General features: G+C 32.9%; 1 protein-coding gene across 5 annotated transcripts in view; it reads right to left on the bottom strand.

Moving 5' to 3' along the window:
- Nucleotides 1–26,727, bottom strand: part of LOC140664241 (FH1/FH2 domain-containing protein 3-like) — a 162,719-nt gene that overhangs the window by 29,919 nt on the left and 106,073 nt on the right. For all 5 annotated transcript variants that reach the window (XM_072889187.1, XM_072889185.1, XM_072889184.1 and 2 more), the window contains 3 exons: nt 13,244–13,302; nt 4,501–4,568; nt 2,300–2,405 (listed from right to left, as the gene is read on the bottom strand). In XM_072889187.1, the coding sequence (XP_072745288.1) occupies nt 2,300–2,405; nt 4,501–4,568; nt 13,244–13,302 (233 nt within the window). The remainder of the gene's footprint in view (nt 1–2,299; nt 2,406–4,500; nt 4,569–13,243; nt 13,303–26,727) is intronic.

Raw genomic sequence — 26,727 nt, 5'->3', positions numbered from 1 at the left:
TACTCGGATTTTATCCCATGTGAAATTACGCCCAAAAACGTGCTTGCGCGCACACATTGCCGCTTAAAACTCGCATGTTCTAACAAAAGCTCCGCTCGCTGTGCTCTAAATAAATTACAACACGCTTGGCGTGTAAAATGTGTGCGAAAAATATGAGAAAAAGCTGTTGCAAACACTCATGCTTTGCAAGTAGAAGCCGTTTCAACGAAAATTAATTAAAAGCAGTGGCAAAACGAAAATAGCATCAGTTCTTTGTCCAATAATAATTATTAATATATAAATATAATATAATTAATTAATAAACAATACGCGCGACTAAAAAAAGCAAATAAAAATCTATGTTATTTACGCAGTGTGCAATTCAAATGATTGATTTTATAATAACAAAATCGTAAATAAAGTAAACCAATTACGTTAGTGTTTGTCGAATCAAATCTATAAGTTATTGTCACAACGAACTCTCCCAAATCCAATTCGGCTAAATCGATTTTGTTTGCGAGATTCTAACAGTGTTTAATTTCCGTCAAAATTATGTTATACAAATCATGTTATATAAATTATGTCAGAAATAATATTGATTGACAATCCAAAGTTTTTTTCTTCACTTTCATATATTCATGTTTTAATCAATATCTAACTTATGCAAATTTAACTCTGCATTAATGCAGTTTAAGCCTCAAAAGTTTTACCTCGACAAAGATAGAGAGGACATATATATTACATATGTTGACACATATATATATATATATATATATATATATATATCTAATAGGTATTCGCGCAATTATGTGAATCGCATCAGCGAAAAATTCGTGCTAGCAATGACAATGACGGTAAAGCGATTTAAACGCGTTCCATCGGTACAAACATTAATCCAGCCGTTATCATTACAAGAGAGAGTCATAAGTTACGACGAGACAATCTAATTAAAAGATTAGATATATAGATTGCACCAAACGCAATCAGCATATCGAATGTGCGCCATATATTCTATTACGTTATTGTATTATACTAGTCTTCAAATAGATCGCAAAAGTGCAAAGTACATTTATAATCGTGCTAAAATTAATTAATTATTTTGAATTATCGAAATAATTGAAAAATTTATCGAGAGCAAATATGATTATTCATTATAAAATAAGGAATTACGAACTGTAAACTAATTTAAGCAACAACAATAATAAAAAATTATAATTATGTATCAAATTATGTCTGAATGTGCATACGATAAATTAATTTTCTCCCTGAAAAAATTCCAAAATTGTGTGCGTTTGCGATTCTAAAATCTTTCTTTATCACATTTTCTATTTATTCTTCTATTTCTGCATTACAGGTTCCTTTGAATCGTTTCATCTTCACGACAACGACGTCATATAATGTAGAATTAACGTGTTCGCTTACATGTCAGGCCGACAGTTTACAGAGCACTTGAACACGCTTCCCGGGATGCTGCACTCGAAAGACGCGATCAAAAGGTGCTATTCATAATTCGCGACGCATCGCGGTTTGACGAGTAGTCACGAGCCACCGTGGCTCCCACGTGTCGACGCTTTCGTAAAGGCGACGCGTTAACACTTACACGCAATATCGCCTCCTCCCGCCGGGCCTTTTAAGACGGTAATATTATCGTCGCCACGTCTTTCTTGGAAAAGCAAAGACGAGGACCGAGTTGATGCCACGCTCGTTAAACGCTGGCTGCATTATGCCGGTATTATCTTATCGTTACTCGCGCGAGATTGCGACGAAGCGCCCGCGTCTACCACGAAATCTCGACACACACGTGTATACGCCGACAAGGTCGCATCGTTCCCTTAACTTTAATTTACGAGACCGTTTACAGTACGACTTTCCCGCCGACTAATTGGATGCACCGTCTTTATTGTGCGGAAGTTGCAGAGTAATTATCTTTTATTATCGAATTCTTAGTGTAATGACGAGCTCTATCGCAATCGTTTACAAATTATGATTTTACATAAAAAAAATGTAACTGATAAAAATATCTGATTAAACTTTTATTAGCAAAACGCTTTTGTATTAAATGTCAAATAATTATGAAAAAAATATTAATATAGTTATTGTCTAATTTTTGCAAGTACTAAAATAAACAACAAATTAAACATCTCTTCACTCAAGAATAATGCGTATACTTATTTCCTAATATTTCTTTTATGCAAGAAAGAATGTACATTTTTGGTTTGAGCGAGAAAAAAAACTAGAACTTCTCTTTATTGAGTCAGAAGTGATTATGAGGAGATTGCAACTATCCTTCAATTTTATGATTAATGAATAGAGTACTCACCTCGTAAAATGTAATTTTGGTAATTCTGGTCGGCTTCACTGCTGACTTTGATAAGACAGGCAAGTCCATCATTTTGCACGAACTCGTGCACGAGATCCTTGTCCTCCTGGAAAATTGAAATTCACGATAAGCCGGCTTGATTATAACTTAACGTGGCGACAACATTAATTCATGTTGATGTACTAAATAAGAACAATTTGCGGAAGTATTTTCCTAAAGACCTGAATGCATTATTGCAGCTAGACATGTTTCTTAATTGTATCAGAACAGAAAGCTTTTAGCCTGCACAACTTGGAAAGTTATTACATTACATTTTAATTAATACATTTGCGTTGCGCGTGTACTTTATGCACGAGAATAAAATGAGTAAAATTAGTGAAAAAGAAAATAATTCACAGTTTTTAATTTTCAGAGTATATTACAATTGTTTGTTGAATATGATAAATGGTTTCATTCATATTTATTAATATTTCAGAAATACATTTTATTTTCTTTTCGAGCAATTAAAATTCTCGACTGTAACCCTTTCAGACGTACCTAAATTTTTTGTTTTTTATTTTTCTGAACGTGCACAGACTTCTCAACAAATTGAGATATAGGGAAAACATTTATCTAGAAGAACTTGACGCGGCTGCGCGCGCTGATATCCGATCCTGACGGCGGCGTGATTTACCTCTACACTGCCACCTAAGCTCAACCCGTCCCGCGCCCCAACCGAGGTTAAATGGAATTAGTTATGCCGCTCCAGGCGCAAAGTCGCGGGCATAATGGAAAATCTACGAAGTTTGATTAAACCCCCTCGTTTCCAGGGCGCCGCGATGCCGTCGGACTTCTACGGTTCGCGTATATTCCTACGTCTCCCCTCGCTCCCCGCACATCGCAACCCCACCGGTCCTGAGATAGCGGAAGTTTACACGGGACTTAGGCGCGACATAGACTCGATTAGCTCCGTGGATTAAGAAGCGAAATTGAACTCGTACCGATGCGTTTCCTCGATTCCGGTGGCGCGAGAGAAACTTGGAATCGGCAGGAAAGGAGAATAACAAAGGGCACACATTCGGGTTCGGAATCCCCAGTGCCTCGTGGAAGTAATTATGAAATATACGTTCATCCTCGACGATGTCCCGCGACTAGATTAGATATCGGACGGACGAGCAATTGATTTACGCGACGGTAAATTCGATTAGCTGTACGGATTAACGACGGAGGCTGTGCAAGAATACGAGAGATACGTGACCGTGATGAAGACTTGAAATTCGCGATAGTAATAATCGGAAAGAAGATAGGATCGTTAAACGCGTGCAGATTTAATTAACTTGTCCGAAGCATAAAATTAATTCAGAATTTCCAATAATCTTCTTCTTTAAATTAAAGATGACATAAAAAACACGAGTAATAAGCAACTTTAAACGAATCATTTAATTTATAAATAACTTAAATATGTCCCAAAAAAGGATTGCAATATATTTCAATTGACATGCTACTCGAAAAATTGTAATATAATCTTTCTTGACAAAATAATACCAAGAGGAAGAAAATTGTTCGCACAGAAACACTGTTATGTGAAGAAAAGAAAAAGTGAAAAAAAGAAAAATCTCTTTTGATAGTGCGAGAAAAGTGCAATTTCCCGAATACAACAAACTCCTATGCTTTTAAGTACTTTAATAACGTCTTTTCTTATTTTATAATTCTAATATTTTTCTAACAAGTAAAAAGCATCTATTGTAGTTTAGAAAATAACATAAATACTAACTGAATACGTAACAAAGTAATAAGCACATATTTGCTTCTTTATTTTATAATTATTATTATATTGTCATTTTAATTTACGATAGAGAAACTCGTTTTATTTGTAGATAACTTACTGAAACAAATATTATGAGGTAAAATCGCCAAATATTTGATCGAAATTTTCGTTCTTGGCAAAGTCAGGTTTCTCGAAAAAAAAAAAAAAAAAAAAAAAAAAGAAAAAGAAAAATTCGTGCGTCTTCGGCGAAGAGGGAAAAAGATGCACTCGCTCTCGACTCGCCATGCAAATATTTACTCGTCGGACAAGTAGTTTCGCGTAAAAATATCCTCCGCTAGACTTCGTCACGCGCCCCGCCACCCATCCATCCTCCTTATCCGTCCAGCTTCGCCGCCATACGTGGCATTCTCTCTCGCCTCGCTCGCTCTATTCGCATCGCGAATTGTAAACCCACCTGAAAAATCTGCTTGAGGGAGAAGAGAGCCCGTCGCAGCTCGCGGCCCTCGCTGTTCAGCAATTTTTCTGCAACAGACAAGCAACACGCAACCATTTATTATAATAATACCACACGCGCGTACATTGTTGCGCGCGTCCAGAGGTCCGATGGATGAAGAAGGCCTCTCTTTCTGCGAGGGTCCCCATTTTCAGATCACGGTACTTAAAGCGCGCCGTAATGAAGAGGCCGCGCGTTTACCACAACGGCCTTCTCCATCGGGGTGATTTCATGCGATCGCGCAAGCGCGTACTGCTAATTTGATATAAATTGCCGTCAGATTATTGAATCCATCCCTCGGGCGAGATCGAGAATCTTCGTCGTCTGAGTATAATTTCAGTATCACCAAACGAAAACAATAGAATTAATAAAACGCAGTAATTAATACTCTGTAATAGAAGACATTTATATATTGATGTGTGAAGTAAATGCGGAAATATTGATATAATTATATTGCAAATTCGAAAGTGAATTATGTTAAAAATTTTCACAACTTTATGTGTATTCAAATATAAACTAGTATTTTAAAATACAACACATGTAAAACAAAATTTAGAGAGAAAACTGTTTCTGTGTAAAATCTATTTTTAACAAGTTTGCTATTTGAATATAATTTTAAAATTTATTGTTTCATCTTTCGTCATGTTCGATAAATTTTTACCTTGCTACTAACAATTTCACTGAAATTGTTATTTCATTTATTAAATTAATATTCGCATTTTCTCGAGCAAGACAATTTTATATTATTTTTTTGCTAATTTATTTCTAATGAACTATTCATAATAAATCGCGCGAAAGTGCATATATTCAATAAATCTCAAAGCCAAAAGCATTTAACATATTCGAATTCATAATGATTCCATTGAGAACATTGTTAATTTGTCTCTTCCCTCTCTCAATTTTATCGAGCGTATTTATCAAACAAACATCAAATAGTACAAGCAACCAGTGTACAGCTAAACAAAGGCCAGTAATTAAATCCAATGGATTTTACACAGATTTTACGAATTTTTTGTGACGAAATTTTCGCCGCCTATTTTTCTTTCGCCCAGCCGTGCGCAATCCTCTTCCAATCATAGTCCACGATTCACCGTATTACTAATAATTGAATTCCATTTCATCAGTGGTGCGGTAGAGCAAATTCAATTTGCCGGCCGCGTCGGGATTTCCTGACTCTCTCTTTCTCTCTCTTTCTCTCTCGAAATTTCGCGGGTAGTTCGTCAGAGCAGCGAAAAAAGGAAGGAATCCTAGTGGAACGCGTTATCGTGCGAAAGCATGGTAACGCCAATTCACCGTGAATATATGCGACGGGAATTTTGCCGGAAACAAGGCGAGACGCAATAGAAAGAAAAAGTCGAACGTATCGTGCGATGTATTACATGCAGAAAGTATAATAGTTTCCGCTTTTTTTTTTTGATAAGCACGATTTATTTTTTATTGCTTTCAAATTTTATGTACACACCCATACATCACAAGATACTTAGAAATAAATATAGCTATTTCTAATTGCGAGATATGTTTGATTATGTTTTTATTGCTAGTTCTATTTTTGTTTAGAATCAGATTTTTAAAGAGTTTATTCAAAATTGGCCAATTCCGGCTATAAACTTAATTTTTTGTCCCAAGATTAATTTTTAAGCATTTATTATATAAAATATATAAACAGAAAAAAGATTACTCTTGTTTTGAAAATATTTTTATTCTCGATATGTAAAACTTGAAATGAGATTAAATAGCGTTAACAAATACCAAATGCGTAGGCATTTAATATCTATCAAAAAAGTAAATTCTTATTATTCAAAAATAATTTTTCATAAATAGATAAAAAAATGTTGAATGGACAAATAGTAACGTACTTAAACCAAAAATTAATTATAATAAAATTAAGATAATAACATTAATATAATAATTAAGATAATAATATATTTTTGGGGTAACTATTGTAATAAAATATTGTATTAAAATAAAATAATAATATATTAAATATTTAAAATCAAATTATAATAAAATTATAATATTGTTGAAATTTAAGATTATAAAATCTTTCCACGAATTGTAAGAAAATTATATGTATAACGTTGTTTATACATATATGAAACAATGATACTATTTTTTGACAAAGTTTGATAATAATCATTTAAGACATAAAGATACTTTTCGCAATTTTTTACATAACCGTATCTTTTCGTCAAAGTCACGGTTCGCGGCGTGGCAAACCCAATTCGCGATTTCTTTCGTGGAAAAGGAGGCCCGGTGCGACCGCATAATCCACGGCTATCACGCGATCTTCAAATGCATAATGCATGCAGGTGAGGGATGACCGAAGAAGAAGAGCGATGAGAAGAAACGAGCGAAAAGGAGAAAGAAGGTAGATATGCAAGCAAAGGTAATTAGGAGTTCGCTGCAGGGTACGCGAAGGAGTCGAGGAGAGAAGGACAAGACTGAGGAAGAGAGAACGAGCGAGGCGTCTTCTAAGAATAGCGGTCCCAAGGCCCTGGGGCCCTTGGTCCCTCCGTAATCAGTGACCATATAAGCAAAAGTCCCTGTCTCCTTCGTCGACCCTTTTTGTCCTTGTGTCTCTCTGTCTCTGCGTTGTATCTTCTTTTCGTTGCTAAGCAACTTCGCCAACTGCGTACCGTAATGCATCATTGTCACTCATAGATCCTGTTTCATTTAATTTTCACTCGGATCAACGTCAACTTTCAGCATTAAATGACTGCAATTTACGCGTTAGTGTAGATGTTCTACTACTGACCTATTTAAAGAAAAAAAGAGAGAAAATAACTTTTATTGCGGTTAATACTTAATACTCTACGAATTTCAAATGAGCATACACATAAATTACTAGATATTACTTCTTCAAAGATATGCAAATGTCTTTTTAATGATTACAGAATCTTCAAGATATCTAATAACAATACTTTTACGTATATATTATGAAAAGTGAAGTTAATAATCGATTAACGATTGAAGATTTAGTGTACCTTCTCAGAATAGATTTATAAAGAAAGAGAAAAAAAGTACATATATATATACACTTGCAAATATTTAATATTAAATATAAAAATCATTTCATTGTAAGACCTAGTTTTGTTTAAAACAATTTTACGAGAATATTAGCTTCATTTAACTAAATTTAAAAGAAAATTGTTTTTATTATCAGACTAATTGGATTAATTAAATCAATTAAAAATGTACAAAAACAATAATATACTTCATTTATGATGTAATGTGATATGTTACCCCACGATATAAAATGTAATAATAGAGTGTAATAATAGAATATTCCCACTTTTATCTAGAATTATTCATGTTATGAATGATGCCAATTGGCACACATAATATTATTTTAATACAAGAAAAACGAGAATAAGCAAATAAGAAGCGCATTAAAAGAATATCGAAAATGATTAAACTAAAAACTATTATCTAACATCCTGTAGTTTATCATATTTTTTTCATATTATAAAAGATAAGAAATTTAATTGTATAAAAATTTTATATATACTAATTATTATTCATGCAAATTAATTTTCAAAATCTGATAATTGAAAGCGCAATATATTATCCAATATACACATATATTACAAATAAAAATTATCAGATTTTGCCCGAGTTTAATGTTTTGGTTCAAATTGCCACAGCAACATCTAATGATAAATTTTTTCATACAATTATACATATAAAAAATATTGTAAAAGTAATGGAATTCATTCAGATTAAAAATTATAAACGAAGGACAATTCCACTAAGAATTTGGGATTCACGAAAATTTTATGATGACAGTAAGATAATTTAACCAATTTTGCGGACAACCGAATACTATTGCCAAGTTGCTCGACGCGAGCGAAATCTGAGCCCATGTGTCGCGTGATATGTGAAAACGTGCTCTCGTAGCACGCTTCGCATGCTGTATAACGTATCCGGCTAAGCGGCCAGCCGCGAAATATTTGTACGATCTGTTTGCGAGCGAAATAGAATCGCGCAAAATTATCCATCGCGGAATTCGTGGTCGCACGTTGAATACATACTTCCCGTGCGATGATGCAAAGATGAAAGACGATTAATATAGCGAGCAATAATAGATTTTCAACAAGAGCCTCATATGGACAATATAACGATCTATTATTTTAATGTTCAGCAGATGTGCAGTTTATATAAGCGAAATAAATTAATTTTAATTTTACATTTAACAGCTGTCTGATTTTAAAAAAATTATGTTGCTAACCACATGAAATCATATATTATTATACCAGCTATTATTGTACACATGGCCTAATAATATTTTGTCTTCTTTTAAAAACTAATTATGTATTGCAAAATCTTTGTATAAAATATAATTAAAAAAAAATATTTATTGTCAAATATAATAATATTATATTAAAAATTAAATATGTATATAATAATGATACTATATAATTAAATTATAATAATATTATATATAATATTACGTAAATAAATATAATAATATTATAAAGCAAGATATTTTAGTTTTGCAGATATTAAGCGTTATTAATATTTTTCTACTTTTTTTTCATTCCTATTATTTTTGTCATCTGAAATAACTTGCATGTATAGAGAGAAAAAATATAGGATATAAGATAATCTTCATTTTTATACTCGCTTTTGAAAGGTAACCACGTTAGGTCATACAAGAAGAAGAAGAAGAAGAAGAAGAAGAAAAGAATCAAAATGAAAAAAGATGGACAAACTTCAGGAGGGCCGGAGGTACACGAAGAACCGTTAAAATATGTAAAACGGCACGGTCCACTTTAGCTTCCGCTCCTCCCTCTGCCCTTTTGGGACTTCTCTTTTTTTTTGCTCGTTCTGCACCTTCGATTATCTCCTCCACCGCCTTCATAAGGTTCAATGAACCGGGACACAGTGTACCCAACGCAGGTGTACCGCGTATAATCATTCGCGAATTTCATTCTTTGTGGTATTCATATTTTATAGAATATTAGCATATAGAACATTTCAGCAAAATTCTTATTTGCTAGCAAATTTAATAAAAATCTAAACTCGATCACATATAAAATTTCTTAAATCTGTTAGTTTTTTGTCATTAAATTTAAAATGAAAAAAGGTTGCTTGAAGATCAAGTTATTAATAATCTTTCAATTATAAATGATTAAAAAAAGTGTTATTATGCTTCGGTACAAATAAATAAGAAAAAAATCTATACATCTAACATATGTAATTAATTTTGAATAGCCCTTAAAGAAATCGTACAATTTAATTATTTATTGTCAAAAATTTTTTAAATATAATAAATATAAATAAATGTGAAGAGAGAAAAAGATAAACTCCTTAAATTTGTAAAAGAATTTATGATTAAATAAAAATATAAATATTCTGCATAATATTGTTGCAAGCATCGTTACACTTTGCTTATAGAAAAAGAGCGATACTCGGAGTCTTGATTACAATTAGTTCAATTATACAAGTAAAATACAATAGAATGTTAACAAAGCAACTATCGTCAGGGAACAGTACTGATAGCTGAAACAATTCCGTGGGGCATAATTACATTTGCATGGCAAAAAGACGCCAAGAATATCTTATCGCTTGTTTTAAAAAAGTTGATGTTAGTGTAAGTTATAAATAAGTTTAATTTATGTTTGAACATTTCACAAAAATATTTCTCTTTTACAAAGTACATATATATATATATATATATATATATATATATATATATATATATATATAGTATAAAAATAATAACTTATTTATGTATAAATTAATTATGTATTATACAGTCACATATTTATACATTATTTTAGTTTTTAAATATATCAAACATTGCAAAGGAAAAAACCACATATGGTCAGAAAATAGAGCAAATTTATTAGAATGAATAAAATAAGAACTATAAATTTTTTTTAATGTAGAATGCAATCAAAAAAGAAAGTCACAACACACCTATCGATATTATTTCTACGAGAGTCAGTAATTAAGGTAATGGCTGTAATTGTTGTAATTCAGGCATAACAAGATTTAATCACAATAATTTTATCGAAATAATACGTCCGTTACAAAGTCATTTATTTTGTTTCCGTAAAATTGACCAAACAACGAATTATCGCTCGCTCATTCAAAAAAGATGAGCATGTATTTTTAACAAGAAAAAGCGCATGAAATGTAAATGTAAAAATATAGGTTGAGTTCATTTTCTTGTAACATTTTCAACTCACCAAATAAAAAAAAAATAGTTAGGAAATTGATAGAAGTGTATTTATTTTTGAGAAGAAAAATATGAATATATATGTCCAAATTTGGATATCATTTATATTGATTTATCATTATAAAGAAAAAGTTATAATAATAAAGTTTTAATGATATTTAAACTGTATATTTAGCATTAAACAGAATTGTATATCTTTCATATTAAAAATATCATCTTTTATTTTAATAAGAGAAAGAAAATAAAATATTAGCCATGTCAAATTTATATTACTTATATGTATAGTGAATCTTCAGTTATATTTTGAAATTATATGATTTAATAGGACTCGAATAAAAAATTAAAAATTCCTAAATAGTTTAATAAAATACTAAGTAATTTATAAGGATAAATTTAAAAAATATGAATATTTTTTAAATATGCAGAGAGAAAAAGAGAGATATATCAGACGATAATAAGAGGATTAAGTAGTAATATATGTATGAACGGGGCTATTTGCGTGTATTGTTCCAATAAAATTTTTATTTTGCTGCTAAGTAAAAAAAATGGAAGAAGTTTTTATTCGACATTATGTGATTAAGTATTGTCTGTCATAGTCGGTGATGAATGGTCGCTGAGCTACGATAAAGGATTAGCTTGATTTTCGCAGGTACAACGTTCCGCACTCAGCGGTATAGTCATTACTTTGCTAATTATCAACAGGCAACGGAGCTCATTGTTTACGACATTGTATAATTATGTCATAGTGTGTATTTAAAAAAATGGAATTGCATTTTTTTTTACTTAAAGATGTATTGTAGACGTAATTATATATTCGCTATTCATCGTCCTTATAACCATTCGCACCATTTACATTTTTTTACAAAGTTTTGTAAAATTATTATTAATAATGTAATTAAAATTTTGTTATAAAAAATATTTTAAACATTTTTTAAAAATATTAATATTTATTACATTATTGCTATATTAAAATATTAATTATATAAAAACATAGAAAGCATGTCTCTTTAAAAATCTATGCTTCCCTAATAGAAATATAAGAATAAAAGAAAAACTATATTATAATAAAACTATATTATAATAAATTATTTTATCTTTTTATCATTTTTTTTTATTTTACCTATATATATCTTTATTTCAAATGCAAAAGTAAATTTAAGATATTTTATTAAAAAATTTATATTTTATTTTAGGAATTTAAAAAATGTAAAAACTGAAATAAATGTGTAATATTGGAAGCTTAATTTATATCCTTTGTGATTATAATTTTAAAAAATTTCTAAATTTTCATTTAAAAAATATCAATCTTAAATTAGTTGAAGAATCCATAATTAAAAAATACAAGTTTTGATCATGTTATATATTTACATATATATTTTTATATTTAAATATTATTTAAAATTAAAAGTAGAATTACATAAATATATAATTTTCATAAATATGAACATTTACATTCTCTTTCAGAGATTATAATTAAATACATGTAGGTGTTCATTTATCAGAATATGCAAAACATTAGCATTGAATGCAATATCAGTACAATTATTTGTACAAGTTATACATATTAATGATATATGGTTCATGTACATTCAGATCTTTTGAAACTATGATGATTATACATGCATGACTATTCACTGACAATCAATGATTGATCGCATTATCATTATTATGTCGCAACTGTCATTACACCAAAACAAATGACCGCATAATTACACAATACTCTAGTATTTTAAATTTAGTAATTTTAAAGATAGTAATTATAAATTTAAAATAATAGAACAAGAAAAAGAAAAAAATAGAAAATAATAATATATAGTTATACAAAATATTTATATTTTTGAAAAAATCACATAAAATCAGAAATATATATGACCTTATATTAAATAGCGTTAAATAGTTTCGTTTACAAAAAGTTAATTGTTCAATGGAACCGTATTTAGATATAAGTACTTTCCACATATTTTTTTCATTCTCAAGATTAAATATCTTGATAATTAAAGGAAATTCAACTTCCAAACTTGAAATAAATTCGATTTATAATTAAACAATTAATAACGTTTTGATTTATTACATTTATCTAGATCTTAAACATTAATTAGAAAAGATTTTTCAATTTTATTCGATTCCAATTATCGACATTTCAATATCTTATTTGTAAGCAAAATTATTTAAAAATTGATTAGACGAGATTGTCCGCATATAAAATCATTTAATGATCAAATCTTGTATATACAAATCTTAGTACTTGTATATACAAGAGTATCTCATATATATATATATATATTCATCTGTCTTCATTTACGATTATCAAAACTCAATGTAGCATCAGCGTTACAGTTAGCAGAAGGTCGCCGTTGTCGGTGAACCGAAACAAGTGACCGAGTAACTAGAACGAGACTCTCGACCCGACGCTGCCAGTTAAGACCCGAGGAATCGGCGCGCGCGCGGATGATCCATCCAAGTGGATCGTGGGAGCCCATCGCGAGATTTGAATCAGGAATTCACGATGGTGGTACTCACCTATGATAGTGTGGACCCTCACGGACAGCTGGGTCCTGAGAATGATCGCGTTCTTCCGGCTGCAACAGATAAAGCAAACAATTAGTATGCGGTCGATTAGTATATGCGTTAAAATGTCGATTGTTGCGTCGGGTTACGTATTAATATGTAATTAGGGAAAAATGGGATGACGGGGGGGGGGAGGGAGGGGGAGACGGAGAAGGCCTATTGCCCCACTGAAGCGCAGCTATTATTCGTCCTACCGTGAATGGATGTTAATTAGTTGCAGCCGCGAATTAATTGCGTTCGGTAATTACATAATTAAAGCGCGGTGTCCTTCTTAAATAAACCGCGTGTAAATAATACGGTGTGCGAATGAATTAATAAATATGTTCCTATGTGGTATGCGACGAATGCTACATGTGTACTCAAATTTAGATTTACAAATTAGCAATTGTAATGTAATCTTTGTTCTGACGTAATAGAACGTGATAACCTGGTAACGCAGTTATCCGATGAATTATTTCTTGAGTCAATTAATAATAAATAAATCGATGTCCTGGAAATTTTTTTATGAAATAGTCAAAAAGCGACAAATATATATGTCATCATGCGATTGTAAAGAAGTGCTCTATGAGCGGATTAATTCTCGCAAGTAAATGCTCATAGATTCCGGTTGATAAATGTGACTACACAGCAATACGTTCCGATATATAAATTGGGTTAAAGTGGCGCGACTCGGCTTCCCCCGTGCATATACCTCACCTTGAACGGCGCGAACTTTAAGGCCCTGCGAACCTTCCCACGCCACGTCGCTGAGAAACCGCGACGATCGTATAGACAATGGCTTCTAGAAAAAGGGGGAGGAGAAAAAAAGAGGCGACGAAGAAGAATCGTCGTTGGCACGGCCGCCGAGGTTGTGGTGCCGATGGCTGTGTGGTGGCTGTGTGGAGATAAAAAAAAAAAAAAAAGTCCAGTATACACTTGTTAATAATGTTTCCGCTTGTTAAATGAGGGAGGTAGAATACGATTACGCGCCCTGAATTTCCCACGAATAATGGAGGAGGTAGCAGTATGTTACAACGAAACGATCTCTTTTGGAATGCAAAGGGCATGAATGTAGAGCGTAACAATACCGATCCGAAACGCAACAATTCGAGAGAGATGCATAACATTAAATGTTGTATTGCAGAAAGTAAAATTAAAACAAATAATTACTTTATTAATATATTACCTTTAAAATTTATATCCTTTAAATTAGCTTAAGAAATATAAAAGTAATAAGAAAAATATTTAATTTTGACAATGAAATATATTTGATCACAGTTCCATGCATTGCATTTTGCGATAAATGATCATGAAAATAAATCAAAAAATTTTCATTGGAACATAAAATTTCATGAGATACATAGATAAAAAGTTCTTTTTTTCTTTCTCTAAAGATTACAAAAGATAATTTTAATAGATAATTAAATAAATAAAAATATATTTTTTAATTATTTTAAAAGTACCTAATTATAATAGAATATAATGTGTAAAATGTATGTAAATTTTTTTCTTATCTTTTATTCAAAAACTTGACAAGAATATATTTAATTATTGTAAAACAAATAAAATTGCGTGTTGATTTAATATCATAAAATATGTGAGTAAGGAAAAACTAATTTACAAAAGATAAAAGAGTTTACAATAATATTCCATTATTAGTTCTTCATAGAATTAAATTATACGAGCAGATAATAGAGAAGGTTCATTAAATGTAACAATGGCCATATGCAATAAAATGCAATTTAAAAATTTAAATATTTCATTAATATTAAGATTATTTGAAATATTATCGAGGAAATATTAATAACTAATATTATTAATTCGTAATTTTTCCTCCTTTCCAACTCTGTACATTGCGAAAACGCTCGTTTGAGAACAGTCTGCTCGATGCACCGCGTTGAATGATATATCACCAAGCAGCAAAACAAGCAGCCGCCGCAACGCGACGATGTTTCAGTGGCAACGACCGCGAAGGGTTAACAAACTCCAAAAGCGGAGGTTGCGCGAATAAATTAAAAAGTTTCAGGCATGGGGCCAAGTTCAATGCCGGGTAATATCGGCCGGGTGCGCGTGTTCGGATTCCTCGTAAACACCCAGCAACTGTCTTTCGCCCCGACCGATTTGCGATGTAACTCCTTTCATAGCGTAAGTAGTAGCAATTTATAACGGTTGTGTGACATGATAAATGCATGGCGAAAAGTTTCGATGTCGTAAAATCTTTTGCTTTTACGATTCAATTATTATGTCGCAATGATTAAATGCTGGTATTTTAAAGACACACAAACTTAAATTTTATTATTTTATTACAAAATTATCGGCATCAAAATTTCAGCACATTTAAGAAAATATTGCTTAATTATACAATAACAAAAAAATTAAGCATTTTATAAATATATTTAAATTTCTATTTCTATGAACAGAAAAAATTGAAATATTCCAAAATTCAAAGAAACTCGAGGGTAGAATCACACGTATGTATTATATATTTGATTATTACATATCAATTACATATGGAAAGTGGTAAAGTGTTTGAACCATCAATATTTTCGCATGCATAAGAGTGAAGTAGCTTCTCAAAATAGACATCGCAACTTTCTCGGGAAAACAACAAGCGGTATCACAGAGCGCAGGAGGTCGCCGAAATCTACCTGAGAAGGGCCGGAGAAACTCATGCAAATGCGATTTACCTCCAGCGTGGCTACCGCTAGGTTGCTAGCAGCAAGTGCACCCTCGGGAGAACGAAAGCGAAGCCGGAGTAACGTTCTCGGCAAATGGAATGCAAAATCCTGGACGGCGCGAACGTTCTGAGAAAACTTGGTCGTCCGTTCCATTGGGCGACGAAAGTCTCTCGGGTTCGAAAGGATTTCCAATCTCTCTTAATGGCGCATTAATCGTGATTCCCCGGACGAGGGTGGAGAGCGAAATGGCCGTTCCCTTAAACGCGATAACTTCGTCGGCCGACAGTTTTCAATTGGCAAACGACGCACTGATGGTCGGCGAAGTTGTTTCCAATATCTGTTATCGATACTCCGTCTTTTACTCACGCGCTCTTTAATTCAGAAGTTTGTGCGCGGCAAAGTTACGGAACACGGAGGAAGGTACGCCGAGAGAAATGTTGCATCTCGATCGAGCATGAAATTAAAGATGTTCGTGTCGAGAAGTTTGCGCGAACGGGAAGAAAACTTGAGCTGACTTGTGTTAATCTTTCATTAATGTAGAGAGTTTTAATTGATTATATAATGCAAATACGTTCTGTCTTAAAAATAGATACATTGAATCTCTATACTATAACATTCTTCCATGTAAACATATACACAGTGTTGTAAAAAGGAGAATTTTCTTTAGATTAATTGTCTGACACACACATGAAAGAATCGATAAAATAATAAGTTTTTATACATGTATGTGTGTACAAACTAAATAAAATGTTGAAATAAAAAAATTCCAACTTTAAATCGAGATTGATATACTAAAATTCAATACACAAATTCTATATTAAAATCTATATATAAACATATATAGTGTATTTATGAACAATGTTATTCACGAACATTTTATCACGGTTCGGAAATTTTTGTTTTCGATCGTATATTTTGAAAACAGAAATCCATCGTCCGTTTTTGTGAAAAGGAGATTCGTTGATTCCGTACTATTCCCAACGCGAAATTCGTGGATCGCGATGAAGATTAATGATAGAGAGATCCACCTGGATCCGTCTGTGAGAGAAGAGCGAGGCATTCGATATTAACCCGCCGCGACCTCCCCGTTTCGTTTATACCTCGATTCTGCAGACGAAAGAGAATCGAATAATTCCGTCGTCTTCTGACGACTTGCACGGCTGATCGCGAACCCGTTCTCGGCAACAGCGATTGCGAAACGATTGCGATGCGCGTGCGAGGCTATCTTCGAGTGAGTTTTCAAGTACACAGGCCGAGTGCTTCTCGCAGTTCCTTTGCGAAGTTATGCAAGAACAAAATAAAGCCGCAGCTAAAAGTTGCCAAGAAAGAGACGATTCATCGACTTTAAGAGCGGAAACACATCTTGCTGCAGAACGCAGGTAATCGAGAGCCACGTCGCGAGAAGAAAGTTATTTCACGACAGTTGGCTGAGTTGGCGATTAGTGTCACTAAGAAATTTATCAGAAAAATATTCTTTTGAGGGCATTTTCCCGATATATATTGAGACAATTAACTTTTGGCGATATGTCAAAACAATGAAAAGACAAAGATAGCAGAGAGATATGACAGGAATATAAATATTATTTATTTTTGTCAATTATCTCATGTGGTGTTTGTAAATTATTGCATTAAAATGATGTAACGTGATATATCCAATTTTACCTGCAATAACAAACGTCGCTTTTTTTATTATTTTTATTCTGTTTATTTTTCACGTGTAGATATAAAAATATCTGTCAAATTTAATTTCTATAATCTTTTTACAAGATCGATTTTATATCCCGCTGCTACAAATCATGTAGTGTAAATAAAATACAACCGATACGAAATCTACACCGATCTTTTCCCCTCGTTGTAAAACACCGTCCGCTGTTAACGAGTACCCGAGCAGCTAATATATTCCGGCATATCCACCGAGGTTGTACGGAAGGGATGAGCGTAAACTGCGCGCGTGTTGGTCGATTAACGGTTGTACAAATAAAGCTCGTCGGCGATTGCGTAACGATCCTAGAGACGACGCTTAAGGTCAGGTCTCTCTCCCCCGGTCGAGACCATAAATCACTTAGGAATTAACCCCTCTAATTGGTCCGCCAGTATTTAAATCGAACGCACACACGCGATCGTAAACAGGCATGTGGCTGTGTAAATGCGCACATATCGCGACGTGCGTTCTGAGATTCTTTTTGTGCGTTGTGTGAATCGAGTTAAACCGAGTAAACCAGGTTGCCGAGCATTCGCGATTTTCGTTGCTTTCTGGGATCGAGAAGCTAATTAGCGGCTTTAACTATTCGAAAGAGAAAGAAAGAGAAAGAGAGAAAGAGAAAGAGAGAAAATTGCCATCGCTAATGGAAACGACGTCTAAATTAAGGCGATGCATTCCTCAACATTCCCCAACATGATAGAAATCGTGAAGAATTTAGTGTTCGTGACGAGCAACGTCGTACAAGAATAAAATTGCACTCGGCAAAAAACACCTTTCGAATAGCAATAAGCAGACATTCGGTTTATTCATTAAAGAGAAACGTGTATAAATACAATAAAGAAATATTCTAGAGAATCACAGAGGATCTTTCCGATTTTACAATCTCTTCAATAAACTTGGAGTTGTTTCTTTCGTAGTGAGAATTCAATGACAATTCAATGATAATTATATTTGTGTGTTGCGTTTTTACAATGTTAAACATTTTGGTAATTAAATAAATTTGCATGAGTACAAATTTCGTGTAAAATTAAAGTTAAAATTAGCGAAATAAATTAAAGCTTAATTCGTTAAACTCTTTTAATCTGCAATGCTAAAGTGCTCTTGACAGTAATATTGAAATAATAACTATTTTTTATGAAGATTTGAAACTAAGTAGGAAAAATTATCATTCATTTTTTATCGTTTCTCTCATAAACCAAAAATAAATAAGTTTTATCCATATTATAAATCTATACACTATTCTATTTCAAAGATATATGTAACGTTAATTACAATTACGTTTGAATAGTCATATTAATTGTAATCAAACTTTTATTTGACAATATACTTTAAGCATGATTGATCAGTAAAATCTCAATGATGATTTATTTGATTTTAAGTGGATTTTTTTTGTCATTAATAATGACATCCGTAACACGATCCCTAATCAATTTTATTATAGAATACAAATATAGCACTAATAATTTTGAATTAGTTTCAATAACTTCTATTTTTTTAATTAATAATTTAATTAATTTATAATATACATAACACTAATGCAACATAAAATTTTTGTTAAATAATATTTATTTAAAATTAACTCAATAATAATAATTGCTTGTCATTTGCATCCGTATAATTTAATTTACTAGAAGCCTTCAATTTTCAATGTAACTTTATATTCCAATTTCAATTTTTGCAAACCAAAGACGTACATATCTCTCAAGTACATTAAAAGAGCAGAGTTGAAATTTAACGTAACTTTGAAAGATTAAATAATTTAAAATTCAAATTATTGAAGTAGAACTAATATTGAACATATATAATATGTGGCATATATGTATATTAAATATGGAAAGTAATATAATATATCACCAGTATTGTGTCATAGTCTTGACAGAATTAAGATAAAAGAAAAGCACGCTCTTCGGGGGTGATCGATGATCGATCGATTTGCGTGACAATACTTTCTAGGACGTTGCGCCGCGCGAGTATTGGCAAGTATCGGGATACTCAGGAGGATTCAATGAACCCGAAGGAAACGAGCGGCTCTTCCCTTTCTGCCCTCACCTCCTAGAAACAGCCGAGTCACGGCTCGTGATCGTGCCTCGGACACACAAACGATCGACGAAACGCGCGGGAGTGAAAGTCAAGGGGCCGACAATCACCGCGGAATGTCATCGAATCATGAACGAGATTCACGAGTACGTTTCAAGGGAATCAACGCGTTGCGTATACCGTCGGCAACTGCGATTACGTTCGGCTTTTGTCGCTTACCACATAACTCTTCGTGTTTGAAAAAAATTAATATCTAAAAAGATATGCTGATAATAATAAAGAAAAAAATTTTTATTACCATATTAATTATATTCTAAAGAAATATAGGTAAAATGCATCAAAGTGCGAATTATATCTTATAAAAAGTTTTCATCTTAAGCGTCATTAGATGACATGAAACTTTCAATAATCACATTATGTCTTTCTTGGTCAAACGCATTAAACCACATCATTCGAAGACAGAGAGGAATCATTCTTCATCCTCAGCTGACATTTACCTTTATTTTAAAAGTAGCAATATTTATAAATGCGATGTGCTAGAAACATAAATTAGTTTATGTAAAATAAAGTTGGATATTTGTCGACTGACTAATTGTGGAATCAAAACTAGAAATAGTCACATAAAGGTCCGTTAGCAACATGAATACGGTATAATGAATTATTAATATCGTACAGTATACAAGCGTGAGAAATACAGAGTAAGAGGGATCAACTAGTATATGATATGTTGAATCGAAGTCCACTGTGATATCTCGAACGCACATCTGGATAAGAAGGATGTAAGTCACTTACGAAATCGAGATCGACTCCTTTAGAATACAGGAAATCCCAAAAGGGAAAGTTTGGATATCCTGTAGCCTTGTCCAATGAACGTACTAGCGCAGTTGGATAATTACATCTTTTATAATAAAAACTTACTTGTACAAAAGAACTTAAAGAAAATTTAATTATTAACTAGCTAAAGATGTTAGATAAATACAGACGGGAAATAAAATAAAAATAAAAATAAAATATATTGTAAATATATATGTAGCATAAATTTTTGTCACACATAGTTCGACAACGTGAGTCGCGTGACTTTATATACGCGAACGTCGATATGATTTACAGTTCGAATGTATTGCGAAATCAAAGGTATCGATGAATCAGATATATGTACAATCTGACAAATATTTTCAAATTTGATTGATTTATACGCGGAACTTGACGAGATTGTAAACGCGTGAATAAGGTGAACGTCACAAATGTCAATAGTTGTACAAAAGTTATAAATCATCGGTCAAAATCGAACGTATCCCGGTTAAAAAAATAGCGGTTTCCTAAAATTAGCATGGTAATGTAAAATCTATCATATTCTTAAAAATTATCATGTTTTTCGACTCGAATGACGTAACGTATGCATCAAACTACGTTACTTAAGATTGCCCAGTTTGGCGCGACATCCGGTATGAATATGTATCTGTATGCAAATACATACACATGGGAATATACCTTATGGTTCTCTAAGATAAGATATCATTCTAATAAAGTTCTTACGACCAAGTACCGTTTCTCATCCTATAGAAAAAATAGCGTGTTATTGAGTCGCGACGCGCGCGCGCATCATATGCAAATGCATTGACGAAAAATGCGTCGGGCGCGACCGTAAACTGAATTCATTCTCAATTCACTGCGATCGATCTTGCCGAGATATTCCGGCGCGATGCGAGGCAGCTCATGCGCGCTCATACGTCCCAATTATTCAAATGCACCCCCGAACGCGTTGCACCTGTTGCATCCCAGATGCAGATGCATGTTCGAGGCGTCGAATCATCTCAAACATGCCTCTTTACATAACTAGCACTGAGAAAAAAATTTCTTCCTTCAGTAATAATCTTCGAGTAATTGCTTCTCTCTTTTCTTTTCCCTTTGTTTTCTTTCCTTTTTTTCACAAAATTCGAAAAAAATATACACAATAATAATATTGAAATAGAATTCGCGTGACTTCAAAATTCCAATTCTTTCGATGCGAAAATTGCTTATAACATATTATTTGCAAAAGTTTGCATCTTTCATATACAATATGATATTTATTTTTAAAAAATGTATATGAAATAAATTATATAACTGTAAATATACGTTTCTTTTAAATTTCCCCAGGGATATCCGGTTATTGTACTTTTAGGTCACAGCACACGAATTCACATCTGCCACGAATTTCTAAACTACTCGATTCCACTCCAATAAATAGTACTTCCAATATATCGTCCAATATATCATCATATAAAATCCAATATTTTTTAGTGCAAAGGTATCGCAATTTATTAACTAAATATATATTAATTTTTGTAATCACACAATTTTTTATTTAAAAAATTATAAAAAATGGAAAATAAATTTTTAAAATGTTTTTTCAATGTTTAAAAAATCTACAGGAACAAAAAATGTAATATCTTGCGTACAATCCAGGTAAATTATTTTATAATAGCTATATACACTTATCATTAAAATATCGATGCATTTTTCATACAAATAATTTCAATTATCTTATTAACATCTTGAACGAGTACTTGGCATAATTTTTATACAATTTTCAATAGATGGGAATCGATGATTAAAAAAATTCCTTATTTAATCTCCGCGAAAGCATCTGAGGGCAGTAAAATCGATCGATATTTACCAATCTGGCGGCATCACGTTGTCGTAATGTCATATCACCGGAATGACCTGGAACCGGTGCACTCAGCCCAATCTCACTTTCGATCTCGCGAACGCGTTAAGAAAGCACCAGCCCGTGTCGAAGACGACTTGAGAAACGCTCACGGCGATGTCGGGGTCTAAGCAACGACTGGGGCTGGTACCGGAATGGCTTCTTGCCGCTTGGTCCCCGGCCTTCGCCATAATAGAAACTAGTGGGAGATCAAAACGCTGAGTGGTCGCTGTGTGCCCGTGTGATGCACACTCGCGTGTAAATATATATACATACTTGCGTTACATGTAATATTCGCCTTCATACAATGTCGACACGTACACACCTCGCTCGTCACAAATGTGCGCACGTATGTGTATGTATGGTTTATCTTTTATAGTACCGTTCACAACTTGTCAAAATTTCACATATAATGAGAATGGACTTTATTTTAGCTACGTGAATTAGTATCTAATAAATTGTAAAACTTTTGTAAGAATCGATAGTTTATTAATGGAAACTAATCTTTTCGAGAAAAATTGTTATGACGATTCTTTCAAGAATAATTAATTAGTTATTAAAATTTTTCTAATAAAGAATATTTTTTATCAATATCATATTTATTTCTTTACGTGAGAGATCAAGTAAAACATTATTTTTATTTTTTATATACAGAATCAATTCTAACTTCATTATTATTTAAAAATTACACATACGTTATTAGCATAAAATCAAATTGGCAATTAATTTATAGAGATTATAAGTCTTTGAATTTATGAAGATTACTGTACCTCGAGAGGAGAATAAGAAATCACGACGATGCGGTGGCGTGTTCCTTGTATCTGTGCAGACATGCGGAGACCGACCCAAGTCAGCGACTACAAGGTGGATCGCATGAGCAAACGACTGTTTTTCTTTTGCGTTTTGATTGTGCCGCGTGTATGCACAATCGTACGCTTCAAGCGCGCGAGAGTATCGTCTTATTATGCACAAAGATTTTCCGATGAAGAAAAAGGAACAGAGAATTTAATGCGAGCGTTTCCACAGCACCGCTTTGTGATGATACACATTTTCTAAAGATACAATCGTATCAATATAAATAATATTTCTAAAGTGTACAAGAAAAAATCTAGTGACAACATCCGATTATATTTGACATAAAGACTTTCTAAATCTAATTTCATGTATAAATTCTTCAGGGCTTTTTATCTATAGATAAAAAGCCTTTAATGAAACTAAAAAATAAAACTTTGATAAAAAAAAGGAAATAAAGTTTATTAAAATTTTAAATCGCTTATTATATATTAACTTTATAACTCTATAATAAAAACCTATATAATCTTATAAATCTTATAAAATCCAATTTATTATATTAACGTCAATCCCAAATTCAGCAAAGACTACGGTATATGTAAAAGATAGTATATTCTGATATAACTTTGCATACTTTATATTTTATAATTATTCTGATTTCTGAAAATAAAAATCCATAAAATTTTTTCTATAAACCTACACGTTTTAATATTAATATGAATGCACTAGCTAAAACATTTTATTTAACACATTCCAAACAATTGCAGAAAACAGACCTATATTGTATTCAAGTTCAGTAGTGCATGTGCGATCGATATGTAGCATTTACTTAACGTAAGATATATGCAAGGTGTACACGCTCCGGTAATTACGCACGCAATTTTACTGGAGGTCCCTTAGGGCACGTCAAGGTCGAGCGATTGCTCAGTCCACCTCGGCATCTGCTCAACAATTTCGCTTTTTCATTCAACATCATCACCAATCCAACACCGATTGACCATGAAAGATCTGAACGACTAAGACGACTCGGATTCACGCGAGCATGATGCCGGTGCGAATTCATGGTCGACCGCAATTGCAACTGCTCAGAAACTTTGACCGGATTTGCGATTCTAAAAACAATATGTTGTAATATATCGCTTAAGATTGCAAAAAAAATTAATAATAACAATTGCCTGTCTATATTTAATTTTATTTGATTATAATATAATTATATAAATAATTATTATATTAAATAATTATATATGTAATTATATAGGTAATAATTATTAAGATAATTATATAATAGATTTATATCATTTATTGTTTAATGAATTAATGTTGTCACACGTGTGTGACAAAAATTATATAACAATTATTTTAATAATAACGGTGATTCGTAAATTTCCTCTTTCTCGTAAACTAAAATGATACATCTGCGTCGATGACCGCATATAGTAATGCAATACATTTTTCTCGGAGAAGCTATGTTATTTTCACAGGTGCGATTAACGCTGTCTGCCCGTCCCAAGAACTCTTTACTGGCTAGATGATGCTATCCTCCATTCTTATCCCGCGAAAAGAGTACGTATCTTCTCTATGGCCGGCGCGCGGCGGATGCGAGGGTGTACGTCGGATAAAGCAACTCGTTAATCTCCGGTTGTTAGCCAAGGTGGGGAGATACATATCTCGGGGTTTCTGTTGCAGACGGATGATTCGCCGAGACTACCTACTATCGCGGTAACCACCTCGCTTCACCACGAGGAAACAACGCGCGGCAGAGTCAGGGAAAGAGCTAGCGTACTACAAGTGTGGGGAAGAACATTCGTTCTGGAACGAATTTAGGCTCGTTGATTATCTCCGTGAATTTAACATCCGTATATTGTTCGCAATAAAAATTTCATCGTAAAAAAACTATAAAATTAATTTTGAATTATCGTTAATGGAACGTCTCATTATTCGCACTTCAGTGTGTCTGGATATATGACTAATTTTAGATGATTAGCGAGCGAAAATATTCGTTGCTTTTATAAAGCAGCATTCTCATGTGAAAAGAAGACAAGCACGACCTCGCGAACGATCACGCAATGCTTAGAGTTAAAAGATGGAAAAGCCTCGGGGCCTCGCGGATCGCTCGTTCATCGAAACTCTTAACGATTACAAATGACCGCGGTCGTTCGCTTCGTTACGGCCTTATCTTCGGTTCTTGTAACTCATATACACGTGCGAACGAGACGAAGGCACACAGAATTTCGGGACGTTCTGTTTTTGTTCGTGATGAAACAGCGGCGACTGCTGGTTTCTCTTACGACTGTCTCGAAACCGATTCAGAATACTAAGAACCTAGCAATGCAGGTCGAGAAAACGAGGTTTCGCTTTCAGAAGGTTTTAGCAAGTACGAACGGAAAGACAATGAAATTCCGCCGACGAGTTCTGTACGAGTATGAGAGTAACTTTTTATGCCTTTTACGCTTCGCGTTCAATGAATGAAACCCGCAAAATATGGAGTGAAGACAATTATATACTTCTCCGAAACGGAGGAATAATTTTGAATGATCTTGTTTCTTTTTAATATATACCAGGGTTATTTTTTAAAATATACTAAATAAATAATGCTATTGTAAGTTAAAATGCGAAAAATAACTTCAAATTATTCTTAAAAAATAGCTGTAAAAATGTCCTTTATATATATATTAGAAGATTTTTTTATTTTTATTCTATTTTTGTATTTTATTTTTATTGTATTTTTATATCGTATTAAAAGATTTAATGCTTACGTTTGAAAAATTGCATTTAACAGATTAAAGAGTAATAAAAGACAATTGTGTGCTAAAAAAGAACAGAATTAAATACTTCACACAATAATGAGACACTTCTTCCTACCAATATAATTATTTCATAATTGCTTCATTATATTCCATTATATTCTAGCTATTACAATTATTCATTTATATTCCATATTTTATGTTCTGAAAGAGTCATCGAAATATGGTCTTTAGAGGCAGAACGAAGAATCATGACATCGATAAGTTTTGATTGCGGCTAATTCCGAATTCACCCATAACCCAAACGCCATAAGGATCACAAATGAGTCGGGTAAATAGTCGGAACTTGGCTATGTCCTTATCTGCGTGTCTCTCGCGTGCCATTTTCCCGTGTTAAGAAACTTTGGTATTCCCCGGGTCCGCTCTTGATAACGCGCATTAATATCAAACTTATTATTACCGCGGGTCGCTCATACACTTGCATCGTCCGTCGTGACAGTCCGTGAAAACGATCGCCGATAATCGTTGAGCGAATCGAGCCGCGGCCACCTTTCGCAACGTCGATGCCGATATTCATCGTTAATTAATCCGCGCTCATACGTTATCTTCTGCGGCGCGTTAAAAAGGCGCTTACCTGGCGACTTATAAAATATTGCGACGCGACGGCAAGGCAATTAATCGAGTTCGGCCGCGTCTCGTAACGGTAACTAATACGGCGACAATTAATCACGCGCCGCCGGTAATCCATGCTCATCGATATCCTCTTTGCGTTATAAATTACTGTCTACTAATCCCTCTCTTTTTCCGTACATTTG

Source organism: Anoplolepis gracilipes, chromosome 3 (genome assembly GCF_047496725.1).
Source record: "Anoplolepis gracilipes chromosome 3, ASM4749672v1, whole genome shotgun sequence".
Lineage (NCBI taxonomy): Eukaryota > Metazoa > Arthropoda > Insecta > Hymenoptera > Formicidae > Anoplolepis > Anoplolepis gracilipes.
This window is presented reverse-complemented; position numbering and strand designations above follow the sequence as displayed.